Source organism: Heliconius melpomene, chromosome 6, assembly GCF_056956725.1.
Source record: "Heliconius melpomene rosina isolate 202511_hmr_F chromosome 6, ASM5695672v1, whole genome shotgun sequence".
In the NCBI taxonomy this organism is placed as follows: Eukaryota; Metazoa; Arthropoda; class Insecta; order Lepidoptera; family Nymphalidae; genus Heliconius; species Heliconius melpomene.
In genome coordinates this window covers 3,795,372-3,821,788 of record NC_140394.1, presented here as the reverse complement: position 1 = coordinate 3,821,788, position 26,417 = coordinate 3,795,372, and the positions used below count along the sequence as shown (strand labels likewise).

Here is a 26,417-nt window from a genome sequence, read left to right as displayed (position 1 = left end):
GGATAGCCAGAGGGAACCTGGGAGACTAATGTTATAACACTTCCGTCCCCCATTGTTGAATTCTGATGGCATTGCGTGTTAAATGGTGGAATTCAACGCTGCGTTTTACCTCCTTAATGGAGGATGCATAAACAGACTTCGGTAAAAAGTAGAGAATGGAAATGTCTTAATGGGTCTGTAGTGTCTTAACAGGAGATTCTGTCTGTCTGACCTGTCAGGATAGAACATGAAGCTAAATAATTTGATGAAGTAATTTTATAAATTACTTAGAAAATTGTAACTTACCTTAAAATGTTTTGAACGCTATGTTCCTTCCACGCTTCGTTGGAGGGCGCAAAGAGTGTGATATCTTTGGCCATAGTCAGCTCGTTGAGGAACTGGTTGTGTTCACCCAAGTCCATTATAACTTCGTAGAATTTACACAATGGACCATCTTCTTTCTCCTGTTGAAATAAATTATAAAATAATAATTCGCCTATAGCACATTGGTTCTATTTATTTTATTTGTTAACAGCAGTTATATTTAAAGGACCAAGTATGTATGAGACATATTTTGATAAGGGTCACTGAAGATAATTTGTAGTCGCTATAAATGTATATATTCGGAAAATAATTATATGTTGGATTTTAATATTTACGCCAAAGTAAAAGTCGATTGCATCACAAAATAAACAAAATTTAATAATCTGTAAATAAATTACATAGTTAATCTATGAATTAATACTAACTTTAACTAATAAAAACTTTAACTTTTAAAATTGAAACCTAAAAAAAAATCTAAAATTCTTAATTATCGATAAAGTAATAAAATATTTTGCATGCTCAATACCACAAAGTTACCTTGTGTTCAGAACCAGTACGCTTCTAAAAGGAATTTAATTTTATAAATTTAATTTAAATTAAATGTTAATTACCAATTAAATATGCATTACTACAGTGAACCCTCGCATTGACTAACAGAAGGTCAAGAGACAAAACGAGAAGCGTATTGTCTTAAGATGAAAAGCCAGCTTTGTTCCTTTCTTAGAGTCTGTGTACATTTGGAGCTTTTAGCATCTAGTAATGACTCGTAGTTCTCCTGAATGGAGGAATACTAAGGTATAAGGCACTGCCATTATTGTGTACATCGATCTTTCTGATAAGAGGGATTTCTCTTTTGTTGATAGTTTTTTTTTCATATTTTGAGAGATATCTCTATTAATCGATATATCGATATAAAGATATTTCATTTTAAACTTTGAATTTTATTGATTGGCTAGAAGCACCAATTGCTGCCAATTGTATTTGTTTTCTATTTGTAAGATATATTTCTAAAATAATTTTGTATTGTAATAAATTTTAAATGTAATCTAAATTATGTGTCACTTTCTATTTTCGAGAGTATACTTATTAGCATGCAAGAAATACTTACGATTCCCTAGAGTAGTAACATTTCATGCAGGATCCATGACAGGGAGGCACAAACACAAAATAATTAAATATATCTCTTATACATACATATATATTATAGGAATAATAATAACATTAATTAATAACATAGATTTTTTCTGAAAATTTGTTAAAAACTAAGACTACTGGTCTCAAAATTTAATTTTTAAACCGTAATAAATTGGTTCACAACGAACAGTTTAAAATAACGTTTTGCGATTATATCATTGTAAATATTTATAACTAAATTGAAATATCGACATGCGAATAAACATATTATAAAAAATATTTATTAAAATAAAATAATGTTATATAACAGTGAAAAATTGACTGAAACGTTATATTCAATACAAAAACAGCTTTAATTAAATAAAATAATTAATTTGTTAAGAGAATGTATTAAAAAATATATAATATTATATGACTTTAATAAGACTAAAATTTTAATGTAATTATCTATACTTACTTTGCCTATTACATAACCGTGCATCTTACCTTTCTAAAAGCAGGCTTAAATGTCTTTGAACAAAATGATTAAAATATGACTATGGAAATGATTTGAAACGCAAAACTGTCCGATGTAAGGAACAATTAATAAAATTCAAATTCAAATGCAAACATTAAATAACTTCTTCGTGCTTCAATTAATTATTATGAAATGTAACCACAGAAGGGACACTCACAGAAATAATGTATTTATAATAAAGATAATACGTCATGTTACCTTTCTCATCTGCTTTCCGAGGAAATAGGGCAAAAATAATCAAATGTTTCAAAATCGTACAGAAATTAATTAAATATTAAAACCTATTCAAAATAAAAAAATGTAGGTACGTATGTACGAATATAATGAGGGTAGTTACATATTTACAAAAATATACAGTATACACAATATACAGAGAAAGTACATTTGCATTTATACTTCTTAGCTATATTTTTACAAACAAACAGACAGTTTCTTTTATATTTCTATTCATAGACTTTCATACGTACTCATTCTATTTAAAGTGTTATTCAAAGTGTGTGAAAGTGATTAAAATAGTGCTGTGTGTTCAACTAACAACTACCTGACCTAAATCTTAATCAAATTTACATGAAAAAAAACATTATTTCTATAGTTTGTGTAAAAAACGTGGCTTACCTTAAGAAAATCTACGACAGTCGTATCCACGACCATCAAAGGTCTTTGTATGAGGTGCACAACGCCGTTCTTAACTGGTATATTCGCTCTAACGATGTCAGCGAGGACTACACCGCGGGCGTGCTTGGTGTCTCCGGAAACGGTGTTAGATTTTACGTAAGCTGTTGGAAAAAAAGGTAAGTCTCTAAAATATAATACTACTAGAAAACTATACTAGGAATACAGTATTTGGTTGCTCAACAGGAGACATTTAACGAAAAATAGCTTCGCTTTAAGCAATTTGGAAATACAACCAACATCGGTGTTTATAAAATGCAGGTTCACATGTCCGTCATTGACTTTATCGTCAAATAAATGTTAACAAATTTTTGATTGAAAATTCCTTTGGTATTTTGCTTTTAATGAGAGAAAGTAAGATGTAGAATTGATTTAATACTATTATATGATTATAAATTAGTAATATTTAAACGTAGCATAGCTGTAGTATTGATGAATATTTCTTCGCTATTCTTATAGAGACCACCATAGCGATATGGCACAGGGCTTAACGTAAATACAATGGTTCTCGGTTCTAATATCATGTCATAATTAAATGCTTTCAATTTCAAAACTAAGAAGAAATTTACAATTTAATAATTTATCTAAAGATTAATTATTTCATATATATGTAGATATAGTTTATTAGCTGTTGTTTGAACAGGCCTGTTATAGACTCCGCTAACAATTTCAATAAGCGTTACACAAACATATAATCAAATATTAAGCAAATGTTATTGAAGTTTTCGTATATAAAGGAATGTGTAACTTTGAAGGTATTGTCGTAATTTACCTAGAACATCCTTTGAAGCCAATGAAACTATATATTTAGGACTAGAGATTTTATAATCTGTAAGTAGGGAGGTAAGGAAAGGGTTTTTTTTTTTTATTAAGCCGTACTCGAAGGTATTCCTTTAAATACTGATATTATGAAACAAAAATAATAATTTTCGTAACTACTAAGAATTTTCATAAGGGACATATGAAAAAGAATATTCTGTAAATACGTTTATTTTTTATTAACAGTTACCGGTAGAATCTACAAAAGGACAAGTGAAGGAATTAAACATAATTGAGTATTATAATTTTGATACAGAAGCTTCAATTTATTTTAATCAAGGTATTTTTAATAATTTAAAATAATTGATCGACGACGTTGAGTTCCGCCACTCAACACGCAATGCCTTTAGCATTCGGCAGTGGGGAATCGAGTGTCTTAACACTAGGTTCCCTCTGGCTAACCTGCTATTTGCGGGATACAGCGTGAAGCTGATTTAATTTCATTAAATTTTTAAAATAATTGAAATTACTGATTATATACATGATGGGTAGATTGATAGACAACATTTTTACCATGCTTGGTCGGAAAAGTTATACTATTTTCGAAATTAAAAACAAATATCTAAACAGCTATTATATACATGTGCAATGAAATGCTCGAAAAGAATATTTCTTTTTTGCGTATTTTTTCAGTGACTACTGGTAATTTTGTATTATTATAATAATTCAGTTATTATTTTATATACTTACTAATTTCTTCTTTTCCATTATCAGTTGTAGTAAATGAGATGATAACCTTCACATTATCACTGAAGGCCATGCTGTTGAACTGCTTGGTGTCAGACGTGGCTTGTGTGAACAGAACGTGATGCGGTATCACATGCCCGTCCACGACTTTAGCGTCGATCAGATCCGAACGAGTTGTGGGCTGAAAAAATACTATGACATTAAAAAAGTGAAGTTAGCCCAATTCTCAAGACATTCCTTGTTGAGCGGGAAAACTTAACGCCGTGTCTTGTCTTGTTACCAGAGCGAGGAAATTCAAATAATTTTATTACCTCGAAAAGGAAATCGAACCCACAACCATCGTGGTTACAGTCAGATATTATATCCTTGCGCATAGGAGGGTAGGCAGAGGGAGCTTAGTGTTAAGACACTCCTTCCTCTCTTTCGGTCATATTTTTGAGGTATTTTGTGTTATGTGGCGGACTCAACGACGTACTTTGCCTAGATCAAAACGAAGAAAATATAATAAATAGATCATTCATCCCCCGAATGGGAATCGAACTCACTACCGTCACGTCTACACGGCTTGATGATAAGTTTACTTACAAGACGATAATCTATATTGTACGCTTACTCGTATATAAAAAAATTGAACTATTCTACGTAGATACGAGCCTGCTATATGGGTATCGATAATGAAGTTTAAACTTTCAGTAAGTGAAGAAATCAAATTATAGATTGAAAGCTTGAAAATGTCAAAGCTTTTAAGTAAGTCAAAGTGACATCACCATGTTATTTACCATGTGCTATATCAAACTAACAATTTCTTTAATAATATTTACTTGTAACGATACATGGCTCATGCGTTTAAATATATAAAAATATTTTTTTTTTATGTTTTTTAGTATAGAATATCTTTTTTTAGCGTCACGCTTTATTCCACGCCTAGCAGGCCAGCAGCGAAATATGTGAACTTAGTGTTGAGACACTTTCGTTGCCTACCTTCCGCTGGTTTTCAAAATATTGCGTGTTGAGTGGCGGAACTTAACGCCGTACTCGATATCAAAATGGGGAAATAAAAATATATAATATTTTATCACCCTAACTGGGAATCGAACCTACAAGCATGCCTCATAAATAGAAACAAAAAGATATATTTTATAGTAAATTTGCTGATGCTCCAAATATATAAAATAAAAATAAAGAGAAAATTAACTAACTTCATCTACAATCAATTTGAGTAGACAACGCTCTTGTTTAGGCGAGCACAACTTTTGTTAAGTATTTATAGAGGTAATTGTCGCTAAGAGAAACCTTAACTGCTTTAACTGGTGTAGGTAACTAACTAGTTTTATTGGTTAAAACTTTAGTTACCTTGAAGCCCTCGTCGACGGGGATGAAGAACGTGTGTCGCCCGTCCGCGTTGAAAACTTCTTTCTTTTGCAATTGGTTAACTTTTTGGCGGAAAGACCTGGAATATACAATTGTTGTAAGAAATCTTTAGATTAGTTTTATATATAAAAATAATATTTTCGAATTAGAACGTCCAAGCCAATCGGCGCAGGGCTCAATGGTGCGACTGCAAGTGGTTGTGGGTTCGATTCTCATTGGGGCGAACAAATAAAAATAGATATTATAATACAAAAACATTGATTTTATATTTATTTGCGTAGTCTCTTTTCTTCTTTTATTGATTTTATATTTATTTGCGTAGTCTCTTTTCTTCTTTTATTGATTTTATATTTATTTGCGTAGTCTCTTTTCTTCTTTTATTTGACAAAACAAGCTTTGAACGTTTTCTTTGTATAATAGACATTTTGTTTTATTTAATTTACATTTTCTTTTTAAATTATTACGTATAGATTCCATCATATATTTTTTCAAAAAACAAATAATCCAAATAATAATATAATGATATATCTTAATAAAAATATTTTAAAGTTATAATAAATTTAAGGATGCATATGTGTCATTACTTTGTCAGTTCCAGTAAAAAGTGTGAAAGATATTAAATAAATAAAATGCTTTATGTAATGCCTCTCATCAGGCACTGTCAACGTAGTCATCATTTTCGTATGAAATTTGTTTTAAAAGATTGATTTAAATATTTTTATACTTTTTATAAAATTCATAAAAATAAGATTCGTAAAAATCTCATTGCCTTTACGTCAGATTTTGTAAGTATTGTTTTTGTGGATCTTTAATTAAAATATAAATGTAGGTTCACGCTGTATCCCATACAAAGCAGAGTTGGGAACTAGTAGGAAACCTGTTAACCTGGGAACCTATTGTTAAGATGGTCCGTTTTCCATTAAGACACCTCAGTTTTGCACTTTCCGCCGATTTCATGACGCATTGTGTATTGAGTGGCGGAATTAAATTACACGCTTTGCCTCGTTACAATAGCGAATATCGAAAATATTAAATATTCCATTCCTAAGAGTGTATTAAAAATGAAACAAACACCACTCCCTCTAATAAACGAGTACCTATATATTATATAAATATACCAGATATTGAATTCAACGAAAATCAATTATTTAGTTAGGTGAATAACAAGATAGTTTATTAAAAATTTGTTAAAGTTTAAATGTACTACATCTTTGGCGTCACCAAGTTACAAGCTTTCACAGCGAAAAGTTAAAAGTAACGAAAGCACGACAACAACTTAGAAGGCCCTTTTATTGTTAGGTAACAAAGTTTCGGCTGTAACTTCAACACTGTTCTGAATTTCTTTTGTCACAAAAGAAGCTATTTATTTTAGTTATATATTTAAGTTTAATATAGTTTAAATTGAATGAAATGTTTTTTTTTATTCATATCGCTTATATCAAAGAAGACAGAAAGAGCCAAGTATTTATCTTTTTTCTTATTCTACTTCACGCTGTATCACGCACATAGCAGGGTAAGCAGAGAAAACCTAGTGTTAAGATACTCAATTCCCCACTTTCCCCCGAATTTTCGAAGCTTTCCATATTGAGTGGTGGAATTTAACGCTGTAGTAGTATATATAATATATTAATAGTATAATATCATTTCTACAATGTTTATTAATATGAAAATGATATCTTCAATTCCTATTCATAGCTTTCAAAACTCTCAAACTAGATCCTATAAGCTCTATAAGTTCTTTCCGATCGTTCTTTCGATGAATAACTTGATAACGAGCTGTTAACGCGTGTAAATCCCACTGAAGCATGATTGCTTTTGAAATATATTTTAAAAATTATTTGAATAATTTATGATTGCTCCATTTGAATTTGCAATGCAGGTACTCGAAACTTTGAACTTTAAATTATTTAAATTAAAGTTCAACACTTATATAAAAACTAAAAAACTATCAATACAGTTTGTGAAAGAAGAACGAAGAGCTAAGTCACCACAAAAAAAGTTTTCTTCATTTTAGAAATACCTTCTGATTGAATTCTCACGATGACACATATGTACTCGTAGTACAAAATCCCTAAGGATGTGGTTTTAACATCTGGACTGGCTACTTTCCTTTACTCTAGAATCTCCCAAAAGACCGCAATTTTAATTTAAACTAGTACTTTGAACTTAACAACGAACGGACCAGGAATAAGTTTAAATTTCATTTGTATTCATTAGATAGAAGAGCGAGAGGTACAGCAAAATCGCTTTATAGTTTATTAAACTTTAGAAGCCAGTAATGGCGCGGGGGTGCAAGTGTGTGACTGTAAACGCTATTGGTTGTGGGTTCGATCCCCACTTGAGGAAATGTAGTATTTAATATTTTCATTCCTCGCTCTGGTGTCCAGGAAAAGCGCGGCGTTGCGTTTCACCACTCAACACCCAATGACTCCTGAAATCGGTGAAAAATGAGAACGGAGTGTTTTAACACTAATAACACTTTTAAGAAATAAAAATATTATGTAAGCATTACTAAAAGCACATGAAATATGTTTTTAAAATTACTAACTAATTAAAATTGTTTATTCTAGTATGAATTACACGAATAACTTTCATTTATTGTGGAACACATAAAGAGTAGCCGAATTGAGTTATACTATGAATATGTAACAGTTTTATCGCACTTTCCCATAATAATTAACATAATAACTTGCAGTCAGAAAATCTGAATAATAAATGAAATATAGCTGATATTTAAAATTTATGTTTTGGTTTTTTTTTTAGTTTTACGATGTATCCACAGCAGCAGGGTATGCAAAGGGAACCTAGTGTTAAAACACTTTATTCTCTATTTTCCGCCAAATTCTGAAGGTCGTGCTTGTTGAGTGAAGGATCTCAACAGGAAGTTTTACCTCGACATTAGAGCGATGAAATTAAAACATTAAATATTTAATTTCTTCGAGTAGGAATCGAATCCACAACGAATCACGTTTACTATCTTATATTCTTAATATTTTACTTTCGTTACATAAAAAATATATATTAATATAAAAAAATATATATTATTATTACTTCTAACATTAATAAAATTCAAGCAGAATATGGAAATTTAAGCTTAATCCTCTTAGTGGGTCACGAGTCGAACGAATGAAAATCATTCTAATAATAGAGCAAGAATTACGTAAGAAAATAACGACTTAAAAAAACACTTTTTATATCATAAGTACGTTACGGAAACCTTAAAAGGGCTCTACATAATATTAAGCCTGTAATGACGCACGCAGTAAACACTGTTACGTGTACGGTTTGACGTAAATCAGTAATTTATTTGATTTTACTATTGTATAGCTTATATAACTTATAGTAAGTGATTATGAAAAAATATTTCTTGTTCGGTGTTAAACTGCGTTATTTAATCTCTAGAAATCAGCGGAAAATGGAAAGGGAAGGGAATGGAATTGTCCACCGAACTAGGTCCTCAGATTTCACTCGGTTTAGTAGTTTTGCGTGAAAATAACTCTTCAGTGTTTCAAAGTTCTATGTGAAATTATGGAAATAAATCTAAAGTTAGATTTTGTTCTCTAATAAGCAATGGTTATTAAATGACTTCTTTGAAGTCAACAAGATCTTCGCAGTATACCTTTTTCTATTTTTTTTATAAAATAAATAAATAAATTACTCAGCTATGTCAGTGTGAAAAAGTTAAGTACTATGAGTCAGCTAATTATATTATCTTTAGAACCGCATTCTTTTTCCCTCAATAACTGCGATCGTTAGCACGTATAATGCTTTTAAATTGCACAGCATTTTATTAGTAATATTATGTTATATATCTATACAAACATTAGGTTCAAGTTTAGTACAATTTAATTCAGTGATTTTTTAGAATTTGGATCTTTTTATATATTTTTAACAGAGTAGGCAGAGGAAACCTGGAAAACTAGTGATAAGTCACTGCATTCTAATTAATACAATTCCTTTTGAGTTTCGAGAGGAGTTTCTTAACACTAAGTTCCCCCTGCCTACCTTGCTGTGTGCGGGATACAGCGTGAAGCTGATTTAATTAATAATTGCTTTTTTTTCATGAAGAAAAATAAATTTCATAGAGCCAAGTTATATTATATATCTTATGTCATTTGACCTTATTAAGTGCGGTACAAATTGGATCACGATTAAACTTGGCTTCCTTTAATACAGATTACAAAACGCAAGTAGTTGTTTGCTAATATGCAAACAAAATTACCTCACTAATACGATTTAAACTGTTTATTATATTACCTTTAGAACCGTGTTGCAAATAAATCGCATTATGCTGGGAAAATATTGCTATCTTTGGTAGACTAGATTTAATAAAAAAATAAAATCTCACTTTAAAACTATATTTATATTTACAAATTTAAGCAAAACAATAATTCTAGAAAATAATATTTTAATTCTTACAAAGTAAAGAAAATTGCACTTAAAATTTAAATTATTTATGAATTAAATTATTACCATTTTCCTACTACCAAGCTAGCATTATGTAATGGGGATGTACTCTTTCCAATAAATAAAAATAGTAAGCCACATTTTTAATAAAAAAACATCCGTTAAAAATATGAACAATCGCTTAAAGTAGTAAGTAGTACTATAATTAAAAGTCATTACATAATTTTTTTGATATTCCACATTTATCTAAATGAAAATATTAAATAAAATAAATAAAAAAGAAAATTTTAAATGAAATCACAACGCAGAGGCAAAGTGGAAAAATCATAGTCATAAAAGTTCATATCAGAGGCGCAAGTTAGTGGCCTGGAATAACTAAACAGTAAAAATCAACTCGTTCGCGGCTCAACTAATATGCTATGCTGTTGAAAAATAAACGAACTAGAAATTAAATTGTTATCTGGTGCTTCTAACTTCGCCTTTTATAAAATTCTTATGAATTTTACCAGGTTAATGTAATTGAGTTAAAAATCTTGATTAAGTTCTTTTTATTATATGAATGTTTTGCATATATGAAATTTAACATAGCAGGGTGAGCAGAGGGAACGTAGTGTTAAGACACTTTTGTTCCCCATTTTCCCCCAAATTCTGTAGGTGTTGCGTGTTTATTGGCGGAATTTAACGCCGCATTTTTACCTCGTTACCAGAGCGAGGAAATATTTTTTTTCGAATGGGAATCGACTCCCCTAAAATATTTCTTATGACATAAAGATAGGAACAAAGAAATAATTACTATCATAAATTAATTTAATCTTCCTATTACTACTATTAAAATCAACCACTTTTAATATAAAAAAAAAAACGAAAATACTATACTATTAAAAAAACAAACACATAAACCAAAAAACACAATATAGATAAGATACGCTAATTCAACAACGCCAAAATGCAAAATCACTTGTCAATTTATAGCAGCACGATACACAAAAACGTTCCAGCCACCCATAGCATATCTCATCGACGAATCCCATTCCACTCGTAAACGATGATAGCGATTGCTGCGTAATGCATTTTGAGCCAAATCACTAAATGCATTACGTTTTATTATATACATATATTAGATTTGGAAATTATGGTATTCATTTTAATTGTATTATTGTTTGTTTGCTTTATTAAAACTGGTCGTGGGTTTGAATTCCACTGAAAATAATTAATTATTTTCTCTACTCTAATAAATAAAGCAACAATAAAGCGAGCAGCAGAGTGTCATGGCATCATATTTTATTATATTTACACTGACTACCCTCTATCATAAAAAATGGTGGAGGGAGAATCATTATCCTGTATATTAACTTGTAAAACTCTTATATGATTATTTAGTTCATAACATTAATTATAACAATAAACAACCAAAGTCATATTGTTTTATAATAGTGTACTACTATTTTGTAATAGTGCAAATTTTAGAAATCATATTATTTTATATCTATATACACTAAATAAATGAAGTTCGAAACAAACGAACCCGAAAACGAATAACCGATGCAATTAATAGTTTTAACATATTCCATTAAATTATGAACAGTAGTTATATTAAAACGGGAAACGTGTATTACCTGAGGCGATGTTGTCCAATATTGAACAGGTCTGAGTGTTCTAGAAATTGGTATGCGTTAGGGTTGTACACAGGTGACCCGACGGAGCTCTGACCTAGAGGCAGGAGTGGCTGCAGCACTTGATCAATCACGTGGAGAACCTTGGACAGGAAGACATAAATTGTTGGAGTAACTTCTATATATTATATATATAGTATTAGTATGCCGGTATTTGTAATGTATAAATAGATAAGGTAGGACAAGGAAAGTAAGTATGTTTTTCATTAATAAAAGCCTCTATATTTTTTACTGGCTTTATGAAATGAAAAAATATCGTTTTTTTTTTGCATTTTTTAATATTTATAATTTAAAGATTTAGTGAGAACTAAATTATCACACATTACGAAAGATGCCTGATGTAGCCTTCAGCTTAAACCCATTATCCTCGTATTATCACTGATTAGGTGCAAAATGTTGTCAAACTAAAAAATTTAAATCAAGATTATAGGCAAACATTCACTTATACTAAACACATTTTATATTGTACGTAAAACTCGTATATGTACGTATATTATTGTAAACGTAAATATATTAAGTTTAATATTATTACAGTTGGTACGAGCACCCCATGTTTGTTGAAAACAAGTTTCATACATCTGAGATGCATAATAAGCTCTAGGGTAAATAACTTCAGGGCAAGTACTACTTTATTAATCTTTGTTTTATAGTACTGTTGCATTTTACATCCTCTGAATACTAGTATATGTGGAATTTTTGAATAACTCTTTTTTGTATCCTTTATATAGCAGGGTAGGTAGAGGGAACCTGGGAACCTAGCGTTAAGCCACTCTGTTTTCATTAATTCTTCAATTCCTCATTTATTTAAAATGAGTTAGACTGAATTGTAAAATGATAAGTCATAAGCATGTATGAAATATTAAATGTATTTATAATAAGATAGAATTCAAACCTGCAATATACGTCGTTTGTTATGTAATTTTGATTTAACAGTACTGCGGCACTACTATGTCAACAGTTTGATTTATTGCTGTTAGGAAAACTTTGAGATTGACTTAACTGTTTGAACAAAATGTATACTAACATAAATATTAACTTTGAAAATAGACAAAAATTGAATTTACAATAACAAACATAAACCATAGCTTTTAATTTATTATAATTGAGACTAAATCACAAAGAAATGGATAATAGTGAAGAATCCGCGAGGTCTAAGCTGAGCTTTGCATCATATTGAATTGAAGAAAATACTATAATTAAATGGAAAATGTGAGTCTCTTCATTTTGGTAGCAACAAATTCTAGTATATATGAGTATAGGAAAAAATATAACACAATATTTTTTTAAAGAAAATTCAATTAAAACTTTCATGTACAATTGATTGAATTCATATCAATATACGTTTCCAACCTCTCTCTTATACAGGAAATTAAAATGTGAAATACTTTTAAAAAATGTATGTGCAGTTGAACATTTTATATATGTATGTAAGTACCGTGAAATTACGGTATCAGATATGAATTTTCATTTTCATACAGAATTAATGATAGCAACCATCAGGATATTGTGGATTTTTGGTGATTACTTACAGCGATATTTTATTCATTCCCTTAAAAGTTAAAGTGCCAATTTACTTTAAACTTTTAATTTTAAAATGTTTTATATTAATTTAATATTATTAATTTTATTGGAGCTAAAATGACATTATGTTTTACAATAAATTAATTGATTTAGATATCATCGAACTTCGACCAATGAATAATTGATCGAAGTCACTGAATTGATATTATATTTTCAGTAAAAACTTATTGTTACTGAAAACATAATATCATTTTATTTTCTTTTACCTTCTAAAAGCTTAGTAAATTTCAAGGACAACAAAAAAAACTCTCAAATTACCTGTAGCTTGCCATTTTCGTTATACGCCTGGTATGATCTAGAAATGTCGACTTTAGCGTTGTTCACGTAAATGTCGTCGTGCATGGCGTCACGTCGCCGCGTGACCCACAGCGGCGGGTTGCCGTCGAGCTCTGACGATATCGAGAAATCCATGTTCGCCAGAGTGGTTGCCAAATTCGCTGTGGATAGATATATTTGTTAGTATTTTTTAGTTTTCGCTCTTTTTATGTAAAACTGATCGTGACTTAATTTAATTTATAAAATTGTAATTAGTGAAATTAGACTTTGAATAATTTTATAATAATAGGCACGAGCGTGTGACTGTAACCACGACAGGTTGGGAGTTCGATCTCCAATCAAGGAAATTAAATATTTAATATTTTCATTTCTCCGCTGTGGAGTCAAGGGAAAGAGCGGCCAGAATCCAGAATACGATGGAAAATGGAGACCGGAACACTAGGATCCCTCTGCCTATCTTGCTACATAAGGTACGTTTAAACGGATGTCGCATATAATTTTGTACACCTATATAAAATACATTTTGTAATTACTAATTCAAAAACATCATCCGGATATTATAGAACTTAACGAAATTGTTATACCTCCCTACAAAAGCAGTATAAAGGCAAAATACCTTCCTTCACAAAGTGAAATAGTTACAAAGACTGTCAAAGTTTCCTTGACCGCGGAACTTTCTTCTAACAGGAAGCCTACGCAATTGCTTTATTGCGAACTTTACTAACTGCAAAACTAATAACTCACTTGATTTAACTAAGATTAATCAAGATAATGTCTCATTTTTGTAGAACCTATATTTTTTTAGCTTCATGTCACTTCAGACACTACATTCCTTATTCACCGCCCAATTTTTAAGACATTATGTTAAGTGATAGAACTCAGCGTCGTGATTTTTTTCATAAATACATTATATTTTGCAAGGTAAATATAGCTACTTAATATGTATTCTTTGCCTTTACGGATCTCCTGCACATAAAATATCAGAGCAAAATGTTTAATAAAAAAATAATCATCTTTTCGATTGAGGATTGAATCCACAACCATTGTATATCAATAAGAAATTCTTCCATTACTTATATTAATAACCGACACACAGAAACATAAATTAACTATATTATAACTTACATATATGAAACAGAACTAGAGACTCGTCCTTCTCCCCAGTAAATCTCTGAAACGCCTGGTTGGTCGGTGCGAACAACGTCATCTGTCGATGTTGCAGGCTTGTATTTGCAACGACATTGCGTTTCAATAGCGAGTAGAACTGTTGACAAGGGAAATAAATTATTAGAAAACAATTTTATGAATTTTATATACTAAACTAGCAGTGCCCGCGACTTCGTCCGCGCACATCATCTATCTATATACTACAATAATAATAATTAAAGAGAAACATAATAATAATACTTTATTACACCCATATAAACTTGTTAATAATATTTTAAGCTTAAGAACTATTGTTAGTACGTGAAACCCAATTAGATCGTAGGGAGTTTGACCCGCCGATACAATAATGGTGAGTCCCACCGGTCTACAAATACATTCAGCATTCTGTTGAAGGAACCCCGGAGGCGAGTTAACGTGGAGGCGCACCGTTTTCTTATAATAGCATAAAAGTCATCCGTATGCGCCTCCGCAAACATGCCCGAGGCACTGCACTGCCGCGGTAGCCCCATCAGAACTCTGAACGCGTTATTATACTGGATAATCTCAATGTCGGAATCGTCCGTTAGATTTTCAGTGACCCAATGGCCCAGGTACTTAAATTTATTTATCCGGCACAGCGGTGGGCCACAGAGCGAGACCACCGGTATTACATACAAGAATATTACATACATACATACATATATATATACACACACACATACATACATATATACATACATAGAAGATACGCACGAAAAACATAACTCTTCCTTCGGGAAAATTATATTGCGAAAAAAAAAAAAATAATATAATAACAGCAAAGATAACCACATAAATTTTTACCCTAAATACCCTTAAATAATATTATTGAATTTGTATAGTTCAGGTAATAGAATGATAAAAATATATATAAATAATTCGTATGAACATACGCAAAAAAAAAGCAAACAAAAAAATCAAACCTTTCCCAGTACTCGAAAAAATCAAAACTGATGAAGAAAGCTAGATCTATGGAAAACGAACAAGAACATAAAATACGCTTAGCCGCAAGACGAGAATCTCTGTCTTTAGAAACAGCTACGCAAAGAGAAGATAGATTAGCTGCTGATCGAAGCCGTACCGCTGGTTTTCGCACCTCAGAAACAGTGAGTCAGCGTAAAGCACGTCTTACAGTTGACCTTGAACGTCACGTTATATCTCGCGAGTCTGAGACATTTACTCAGCGTGAAGAACGTCTTACAGCTGACCGTCAACGCCATGTTATTTCTCGTGAGTCTGAAACATTTACTCAGCGTGAAGAAATATTAACTCAGGATCTAAATCGGCACGCAAGAAGTAGGGGTATTGAAAGCGAAGAGGAACACCAAAAACGTCTAGAATTATCAAGGGAACGCTATGTACAGAGAAGTCAAAATCGAGGCGATTTTTTGTCTATGGAAAGAGAGAGAGTTTACAGTATACGTCAATTAGAGACAGAAACACAATGTGAAGTTCGCTTACACAATGATCGAATCTATCATACTTTGATTAGGATGTCGAATTCTTCTTCTGATGAAGGTTTATTAGATGAAGTCATCCACAATGAATCCTTGATATGGAGTAATAAAGAAAGAAGCGGATTTTCTTATTCACGTTCTATCAACTATGTTAATTATTCAAATATAGGCGGTATGAATTTGTGTTGCAACTACTGTCACGCTTTAAAATGGCAAAAAGAGTCAATTGGCTTATGCTGTTCTCGTGGAAAAATTAAATTGAATCATTTTGAAGAACCTCCGCAGCCCTTGAAATCATTATTAAATGGAGATCATGAATTTTCTAATCACTTCCTAGAAAATATCCGGACATATAATAGTGCTTTCCAAATGACGTCTTTTGGGGCGAAACAAAAAACAGATGGTCATTTCATGCCAACTTTTAAGGTGCAAGGCCAAGTATACCATTTAATCGGCTCTCTTTTGTCTAATGATGACGCACAATTTCTTCAGATTTATTTTATACTAAATTACAATGAACAGGCACGTTTAAGAAATCAACATTTTCCAAATTTAAAGTCAGCTTTAATTTCTGAACTACAAAATATGTTACATGATGTAAATCCTTACGTTAGAAGTTTCAAAGCTGCATTGGATACAATTCCACCTGGACAAAATAATAATTATAAGTTTGTTATCAGTGCTGATAGGCGTCCTATTCGCGAACATCGCGGCAGGCATAATGCACCTACTGCCAATGAAGTTGCTGTAGTTCTGGTTGATCAACAATGCGATAAACGAGATATAGTGCTACGTACACGCGATGATCGCTTGCAACGAATTGCTGAAACACACCGCGCCTATGATGCTCTCCAGTACCCACTCATATTTTGTCGAGGTGAAGATGGGTACAATTTTTCTTTATACCACGTTGATCCTGTCACTCGAGAACCAAACAACAACAAAAGAATGTCTTCTCTTCAATTTTATTCTTACCGGCTACAGGTCCGAAGTAACCATTTCACGTATTTACATCGTTTTCGTGGTCTATTTAACCAATTCATAGTAGATATGTATGCTAAAATTGAAACAGAGCGTTTAGTGTACGTACGAACTAACCAAAAACAGCTACGTGTAGAAAATTACGTGGACTTAAGAGATGCAATGCAACAAGACACGAATTGTCAGAACTTAGGACACTTAGTGATTTTGCCATCGTCCTTTACTGGAGGTCCGCGGTACATGCATGAGCGAACGCAGGATGCATTTTGCTACGTTAGAAAATACGGACGTCCTGATTTATTCGTAACTTTCACAACAAATCCGAAATGGGACGAAATCAGCGGTGAGTTACTTCCTGGTCAACCTTCCTATGATCGCCACGATATTATAGCAAGAGTGTTCCATTTAAAATTGAAGTTAATGATAGATCTCCTCACAAAAAAAAAAATATTCGGTGAGGCTTTATGTTTTATGTACAGCGTCGAATGGCAAAAACGTGGACTACCTCATGCCCATATATTATTATGGTTAGTTGCTAAAATACGTCCTAACGACATTGATAATATAATTAGTGCTGAATTTCCAAATCCTGATGAAGATCCGGTTTTATTTAAACATTTTTCTCTTCATTGCGGATTCATCTTTCTTTAATTCTTCTTCTATAATACCCACATTTCGCTGCAGTATAACAGTGTTACTACCAACACTAATATATGTCACAATACCAACACTCATCAATGAAGCCAAGACATCATTAACCCTATTACCGGCAGCAATACGCCTTGCCAAAGCCATCTCGTATCTTCCATCTCCACCGAACATACTTCCCAAATATACCACTTCATTCACTTGTTCTAATATTTGACTATTCATACTGATATTGTATTTAATCTAAACTTTGATTGATAATACAAATTTACTTCATATTTGTTATAGTTACATTTACAAAATTTCTTTATATACAATATTATTTGTTTTTTCCTGTCCGTCAGTAAGTACATACAGGCTTTGGGCACTGCTTACTCGTGACAAAGCTACATAAAGCTGTCCGTGAGAAAAACAAGGCTTTCGCAAATCGAGACCAACACGACTCATAGTTTGCCCCTGAGCTTTATTAATGCTCATACAAAAACTCATACTTATTGGGAATTGCACTCGTTTAAATCGAAACGGATAATTATTTGAGATAAGTGGTATTCGCGGAATGAAAACACTGTCTCCTGCACCACATCCTGTCAATATTTTTGCTTCTATCACGTTCTTTTGGAGCGATGTAACTTTTAAACGTGTGCCGTTACATAACTTTGGTGGGCTTAAATTTCTTAGTAAAAGTATAGGCACGCCAACTTTCAGTGTGATGATATGTGCCGGAAGGCCAGGTGCAGATAACGAATTTAAAAATTCTACGGGATAAGTTGTAACTTCTTCTTGATCCATAACACTGTTAATGGACGTGTATTCAACTTGTAATCCTTCAACACGTTCCATGATCATATTATTTATTTCCTTGACTTCTTGATTTCGAGGTGATAAAATAGCACGATCACATAGCCAAGAGTCTTCTTGAGCTGTGATATTAGATAGAGTCCCATAGACTGATAAAATGAGTTGTTCAAGTGAAGTTACAACTACGCATAAATCGTCTCGTAAACTGATCAGCCCCTCTTTTGTAGGATATCTACCGTCACCTATTTGTAAAAGTAAGTCGGAAAATTTATGAGCATTTTGATTTCCCCCTCTGCACACTCTCATATTCACCGTAAGTTGCAATTTTATAATATGAGGCCAAATTGTAGAATTCTTAAGACATGCACTTATTTCATCAGTTCGAGTCCCTCGTGGCACAACAGGTAATATTTGCCTAAAGTCCCCACAAAATAAAAATGTAATACCACCCATGTTCCGGTCATTTTGACGAATGTCTCTTAACATCCTATCAACAGCTTCAACTGCCTTGCGATGAGCCATTGTGCACTCATCCCAAACAGTAAGATGACAGTCACGAAGTACTTTTGCTTTTTCACTATTTCGTGATACGTCACAAACAGGTTGCTCGGTTAAATCTAACTGTAAGGGAATTTTGAACATTGAGTGCACAGTTTTACCACCAGGTAAAAGTGTAGCCGCTATTCCAGAGGATGCAACAGCAAGTGCTATTTTACTATCGTATCTCAATTGTGCTAGAATAACTTTCGTGAGAAATGTTTTTCCGCAACCACCAGGAGCATCCAAAAAAAAAATTTCACCCAAAGAATTATTGACACTGTTGCAAACACGATTGAAGATATTTCGTTGTTCGTTGGTTAAGGCCGGAATACCATCGCGAAGAGTATTTAAAAGCTCCGAGGAATCATAATTAGTTTCGGCTAAGTATTCACGATTGCAACGCTCTTTGTCGGAAATTGGTTCGGGTAATCCATAATAAGACAAAGAATTGCCACCAATGGATAAAACTATGTCTTGAATTTTATTTAAGCAACGATTAATAATATTTTCACGTTGTTGGCTATTTAATTCACTGGTCGAAATATTTCGATGCATATCGCGAATATAATCCTCGGCTAGGTTGTTTTGATATTTCTGCCATAACTGTGCAGCATCTGAAAGAGTGCAAAATACCAACATAACGGAAAACAAATGACGTAATTGAAGTGGACTGTCACTGATACACGCCTCATTAAGAGCATCATTCCAATGTTGGTCATCATCGAGTAGTCGCCGTGCTCGGCAAGCAGCTTGAAATGTTGGGTATTGTATGTCATCGAATTTTTTCAAAACATTGAATGAAATAGGCCCTTGTACAATATGCAACAACAAACGCAGGTAATAACACTCGGCATTGCTTGGATGCACTGTATATACTCTTCCGAGAACGTGTTCTTTAAAAACTCCGGGCACACCGTCAACTGGAGTGCCCCTTTTTCGACGGTTAAACCTTCCTCGTTGTTTGTCGTATGTAAAGTACGCTGGCACTTTATCATAAAGCAAAGTTTTGGCAAAATCATCTGTCTCACATAACTTGAAGAATGCCAATAAAGTGGTCTGTCGAGGATTTTCCAATCGTTCCATAACATTTTCAGGATTAAAATATATTCGCTGGCCTCCTTCAAGGTGTACAGCAAGATGCATTACGGGAGGGTGTCTTTCGTTGATAGAGAAGCTGAATATACGCCATGCTGCTTCGGATGAACTTATGTATCGGCCTGACTGAAACCTTGTTACTTCGTCCCGTCCATTGTGTAAAGAAATGGTGGCTTGATCGCTTCCTTTATTGATATATTTACAGATATATTTGATTGACTCTACACTATTGCACATTTCTACATTTATATGTGCGTTAAATGTTTTGGACAATACAGGAGAGTATGGTACAACCCACCTGTTATCCACCACCATCTGCTGATGGCCACGTAATTTGATTTCTGCAGCAAACCCTCCTTGTTGTTGCGAGCGCCGACGGTATGTAGGGTACCCATCGACACCTGTTATAGTTTGTGGAATCATGGCTTTTGGGTAACGTTTCGTACACTGACCATTTTGCATACAGGGAGACTTGTTATTTAATGTACCACATGGACCATGAACCATATGCCCTTTTATAATGTTAAATAAAACCGGATCTTCATCAGGATTTGGAAATTCAGCACTAATTATATTATCAATGTCGTTAGGACGTATTTTAGCAACTAACCATAATAATATATGGGCATGAGGTAGTCCACGTTTTTGCCATTCGACGCTGTACATAAAACATAAAGCCTCACCGAATATTTTTTTTTTGTGAGGAGATCTATCATTAACTTCAATTTTAAATGGAACACTCTTGCTATAATATCGTGGCGATCATAGGAAGGTTGACCAGGAAGTAACTCACCGCTGATTTCGTCCCATTTCGGATTTGTTGTGAAAGTTACGAATAAATCAGGACGTCCGTATTTTCTAACGTAGCAAAATGCATCCTGCGTTCGCTCATGCATGTACCGCGGACCTCCAGTAAAGGACGATGGCAAAATCACTAAGTGTCCTAAGTTCTGACAATTCGTGTCTTGTTGCATTGCATCTCTTAAGTCCACGTAATTTTCTACACGTAGCTGTTTTTGGTTAGTTCGTACGTACACTAAACGCTCTGTTTCAATTTTAGCATACATATCTACTATGAATTGGTTAAATAGACCACGAAAACGATGTAAATACGTGAAATGGTTACTTCGGACCTGTAGCCGGTAAGAATAAAATTGAAGAGAAGACATTCTTTTGTTGTTGTTTGGTTCTCGAGTGACAGGATCAACGTGGTATAAAGAAAAATTGTACCCATCTTCACCTCGACAAAATATGAGTGGGTACTGGAGAGCATCATAGGCGCGGTGTGTTTCAGCAATTCGTTGCAAGCGATCATCGCGTGTACGTAGCACTATATCTCGTTTATCGCATTGTTGATCAACCAGAACTACAGCAACTTCATTGGCAGTAGGTGCATTATGCCTGCCGCGATGTTCGCGAATAGGACGCCTATCAGCACTGATAACAAACTTATAATTATTATTTTGTCCAGGTGGAATTGTATCCAATGCAGCTTTGAAACTTCTAACGTAAGGATTTACATCATGTAACATATTTTGTAGTTCAGAAATTAAAGCTGACTTTAAATTTGGAAAATGTTGATTTCTTAAACGTGCCTGTTCATTGTAATTTAGTATAAAATAAATCTGAAGAAATTGTGCGTCATCATTAGACAAAAGAGAGCCGATTAAATGGTATACTTGGCCTTGCACCTTAAAAGTTGGCATGAAATGACCATCTGTTTTTTGTTTCGCCCCAAAAGACGTCATTTGGAAAGCACTATTATATGTCCGGATATTTTCTAGGAAGTGATTAGAAAATTCATGATCTCCATTTAATAATGATTTCAAGGGCTGCGGAGGTTCTTCAAAATGATTCAATTTAATTTTTCCACGAGAACAGCATAAGCCAATTGACTCTTTTTGCCATTTTAAAGCGTGACAGTAGTTGCAACACAAATTCATACCGCCTATATTTGAATAATTAACATAGTTGATAGAACGTGAATAAGAAAATCCGCTTCTTTCTTTATTACTCCATATCAAGGATTCATTGTGGATGACTTCATCTAATAAACCTTCATCAGAAGAAGAATTCGACATCCTAATCAAAGTATGATAGATTCGATCATTGTGTAAGCGAACTTCACATTGTGTTTCTGTCTCTAATTGACGTATACTGTAAACTCTCTCTCTTTCCATAGACAAAAAATCGCCTCGATTTTGACTTCTCTGTACATAGCGTTCCCTTGATAATTCTAGACGTTTTTGGTGTTCCTCTTCGCTTTCAATACCCCTACTTCTTGCGTGCCGATTTAGATCCTGAGTTAATCTTTCTTCACGCTGAGTAAATGTTTCAGACTCACGAGAAATAACATGGCGTTGACGGTCAGCTGTAAGACGTTCTTCACGCTGAGTAAATGTCTCAGACTCGCGAGATATAACGTGACGTTCAAGGTCAACTGTAAGACGTGCTTTACGCTGACTCACTGTTTCTGAGGTGCGAAAACCAGCGGTACGGCTTCGATCAGCAGCTAATCTATCTTCTCTTTGCGTAGCTGTTTCTAAAGACAGAGATTCTCGTCTTGCGGCTAAGCGTATTTTATGTTCTTGTTCGTTTTCCATAGATCTAGCTTTCTTCATCAGTTTTGATTTTTTCGAGTACTGGGAAAGGTTTGATTTTTTTCTTTTAGGCATTATAATTCCTCTTACAAAAATGCTTGGGTCAAGAAAAAAAGGAGTTTGATGGCTGCTCCCCTGCGTTACCGGGTAGGCTACCTTGCCAAAACAAATGAATACCTTTACAACAAAAAAAACATAAGCCCGAAGGCGTCATAAATGGGAGTTTCAGCCAGTATAGTACCGTTACCGCCTTCACCGCGTGGAGGTACTCCCAGCTTATGTTATTAATGTTGATGTAGCTACACGCTTTATCCCTAGCGGAATAGTCAAAGAGAACAGATCGCCAATCGCTACGTATATACGTCTCTACATACCTCTTTCGCTTCGTCCACTGTCATCAACGTCTACATACATGCCCTCCGGGGGGTTCTCCTCGGGTTTGATACTGTGTTTTCGAAGGTCAACCGAGGTCTCCTTCTACCTTCCTTACCACTTACTTATTTTTCTGTCATAAATCTTTTTTTCCATTCTTTCATCACTCATTCGTTCGACGTGCCCAAACCAGCTGAGTACGTTCTTCTTCATTCTCACCGTGCTATTAATAGATTTCGCATTTTTTTTGTAATATATATAAGTAATGTGGGCCGCCAATACGCGCATGTGCTGCGGGCATATACATATATTTCTTATTTGAAAAAAAAAAACAAAAAAGATCAATGTTACATCAAGAATATTTAGATGATATACATGTATAAAATTAATGTCTATTGAATATCATGCAGGATAGCTGCCAGTGAACGTAATAATTAAATTTCAATTAAATTACAACAGCAACTGTTGAGTTGACTTGCCGACTCTTCTCATCAGAACTGCCTTCCAAACCGGTGGTAGCTTCATTTTCTATCTTATAATAGTATATTTGAAAAAGAATAATTTAATTTGAATTTGAATGTATTCTTCAGATCAAAGTCCTTGTTATTAATATTTCAACTGCTTCGTATATGAAAAAGTCGTTAACAAATCATCAAGATATGATTTACTTTACGGGTCATGAGTGTATGCGGGGATTTCAATACCTGGAATTAATTCAATTAAATAAATTTCATTGATTATATATTGAGTTTTAAAAACATTGTTTATTAAAATTTTAATGTCGTTACCTGCTTACAACAGGGCGAATATATCAAAACGAATAAATCAAAACATTAAATATTTCATTTCCTCGAAGTGGTAATCGTCCGATTCGACACACACAGGTTTTATATCATTATTGTATATTTGTTTGCAGTTCTTGGACACAGTTTGCAATTCTGTAGGATTATGAGCACAACGCCGATCAACTTTCTTATCTTGATTTTATTAATAAATTTGCTATGATTTATATTTAATAGTGGCAGAAATACTCTCCCGGTAGGTGATAAGTCTGCAACTATTTAGGTTATTTCACTACCTTTACTCGTTCCAGGTTCTTAACAACACGATCTACTTCCTTGTGTCGTCCTATAGATGTGTATGCTGTATCCGAACTTTTTAAAATCTAAGACACTGTTATCCTTATCTTCCTATAGCTGATGGTCAGTGCCGATTGCATGAAGTCGTCGCACATTTGTTTGATGACGACGACATAAGTCAGGTCGTCTTTTTCTGGATATTTTAAAACAATAATAAGTGCAAATAAATTTCTCGGGCACTGAAAAACTGATAATAGATTTAAGTAATTCTTTCTTTTTTTGACAACCTATTTTCAAAATATTTGACAAAGTGATAATTTTTATTTTTAATATTCACTGCTAGGAAAACTTTACACTGAAAAATTTAAATTTACGATTTTCCATTACTTGGATAGGTAGTAGTAATACATATTTGGTAAAATGGTTCTGAAAGTTTATTTTTTTGTAATTAAGTGGTTCAATATTGGCACTATTTTACACAAAACTAATTATTCAATTTTAATCCGTACTTTCTGAGATTACCGCGTCAACTAAACAATTTCTTTAGTTTTATAATAATAGAAGACATAGAAGTTGTATAAAATAATAATAATGTAATTTTCATGAGAAGGGAATTAAAAGATGTGCACGTAAGGGTTGATGAATATAAATACGCATTTTGACAGAATGAAATGAAAGAGCGCCTGATAAAATTACATACTTTAAAATTGGAACATATGTTTAGTTTTGAAATAATAATAGGTGCTTTATAACAAACTAAATTATGATATTTAATTGAATTTAACTAAAAATTATCACTTGGTCTTGAATAAAAAACGTCTAAAAAATGTTTATTACGTAGAATAATTTACTTTAAGACGACCGATTATATTTTATAAAGTTTAGCTGGGTAACTGGGGTTCCACATTGTGGTGGGATCGATTTTTTTTTATGTCAACAGAAAATGCTCATCATGTTCAATAACTTTTCCTAAAGCGTTGTATTGATATCTCTTATAGATTAAGCGGGCTGCTAGGGTCTCACATCAGATATTCGGGCTATCAAAATAAATTATAGCCTATATGTAGGCGAAGACTAATAGCTATGCAACAAAAGAAGTTTCATTTAAATCCGTCCAGTAGTTTTTGCGTTAAAAAGTCACAACAGACAGACAGACAGACAAGAATTCCAAAAATTATATTTTTACCTTCTATTAGTTGTATTGAGTCCCCCTGAAGTGTTTTTTTTAGTTTATATTCAATGTACAGATTTTACCCCCTTTACAGTTTTATTATATATATAGATTGTTTATACTGAATTTAAATAAATAGAAAAATGGTAATAGTATCTACGCCAGTTGCAACGAAGTGCAACAGAATGTATTGGTTGTGGATTCGAATCCTTTGAGAAAACTTATATTTACATTCAGTAAGTTTTAAGTATAGAAACAGAATTCGAATTCGTTAGATTCAAGAAACTTTTATACGATGTGAATAAATAAGTAGAAAAGAAAAGACTATTTTAAAAACTAATATGCGAATTCTTATAAATATTTATAGTGTTAACACTATAAAAACCCTACATTACAAAAACTCAACATAAAGTTTTTATTAAAACTAATATTTAAATCGCGAAATCGAACTCAAACTCGTTTTCAGAGGTTTTTTCAACATTTTTCAAAGGTTTTCTCAGAACGATGCCATATTAGGCACCTAAGTAGCTATCGTTCGCAGCTGTGCGTGAAACTTCAGTTGTCTTCATTATAACTTTCACTTTATAACTCATCCTGTTAAAGTTGTATAACACTCTACATTATTACGTAGGTACCTTGTTTTCGAAAATTCTAAACTTGTTAGTTTTAATGACGTATAAGGACATCTAATGAAGCGTATGTACTATTAGAACTTACGCTTACGTACAGTACCTATGCTTCAATTTATATCTAGATAAGTTTAACTTTAGTTTATTTATAATATGTTCAGCTTCACGCTGTATTCCGCATGGGGTAGGGTAGGCAGAAAGAGCCTAGTGTTATGACACTCCGTTCCCCACTTTCTGCAGAATTCTGGAGGCATTGCTTGTTGAGTAGCCTGGACACAAGAACGAAAAAGTGGAAATATAAACGTAAATAAATATTTCACTTCTTCGAGTAGGAATAGAACCGACAACTTTCGTGTTACAGTCACACCCTTGTGCCGCTGCACCACGACGGAAAAATCAAAATATTAAATATTTTATTTCCT

The 26,417-nt window shown here is 32.9% G+C and overlaps 1 protein-coding gene across 2 annotated transcripts in view; it reads right to left on the bottom strand.

The window, feature by feature from the left end:
• Fas1 (fasciclin 1 Fas1 domain-containing) overlaps positions 1-26,417 on the bottom strand; it is an 84,747-nt gene that overhangs the window by 5,912 nt on the left and 52,418 nt on the right. For both annotated transcript variants that reach the window (XM_085186854.1, XM_085186855.1), the window contains exons 2-8: positions 14,566-14,704; positions 13,423-13,601; positions 11,527-11,666; positions 5,486-5,582; positions 4,136-4,313; positions 2,570-2,730; positions 286-443 (exon numbers count right to left, since the gene is read on the bottom strand). In XM_085186854.1, the coding sequence (XP_085042980.1) occupies positions 286-443; positions 2,570-2,730; positions 4,136-4,313; positions 5,486-5,582; positions 11,527-11,666; positions 13,423-13,601; positions 14,566-14,704 (1,052 nt within the window). The remainder of the gene's footprint in view (positions 1-285; positions 444-2,569; positions 2,731-4,135; positions 4,314-5,485; positions 5,583-11,526; positions 11,667-13,422; positions 13,602-14,565; positions 14,705-26,417) is intronic.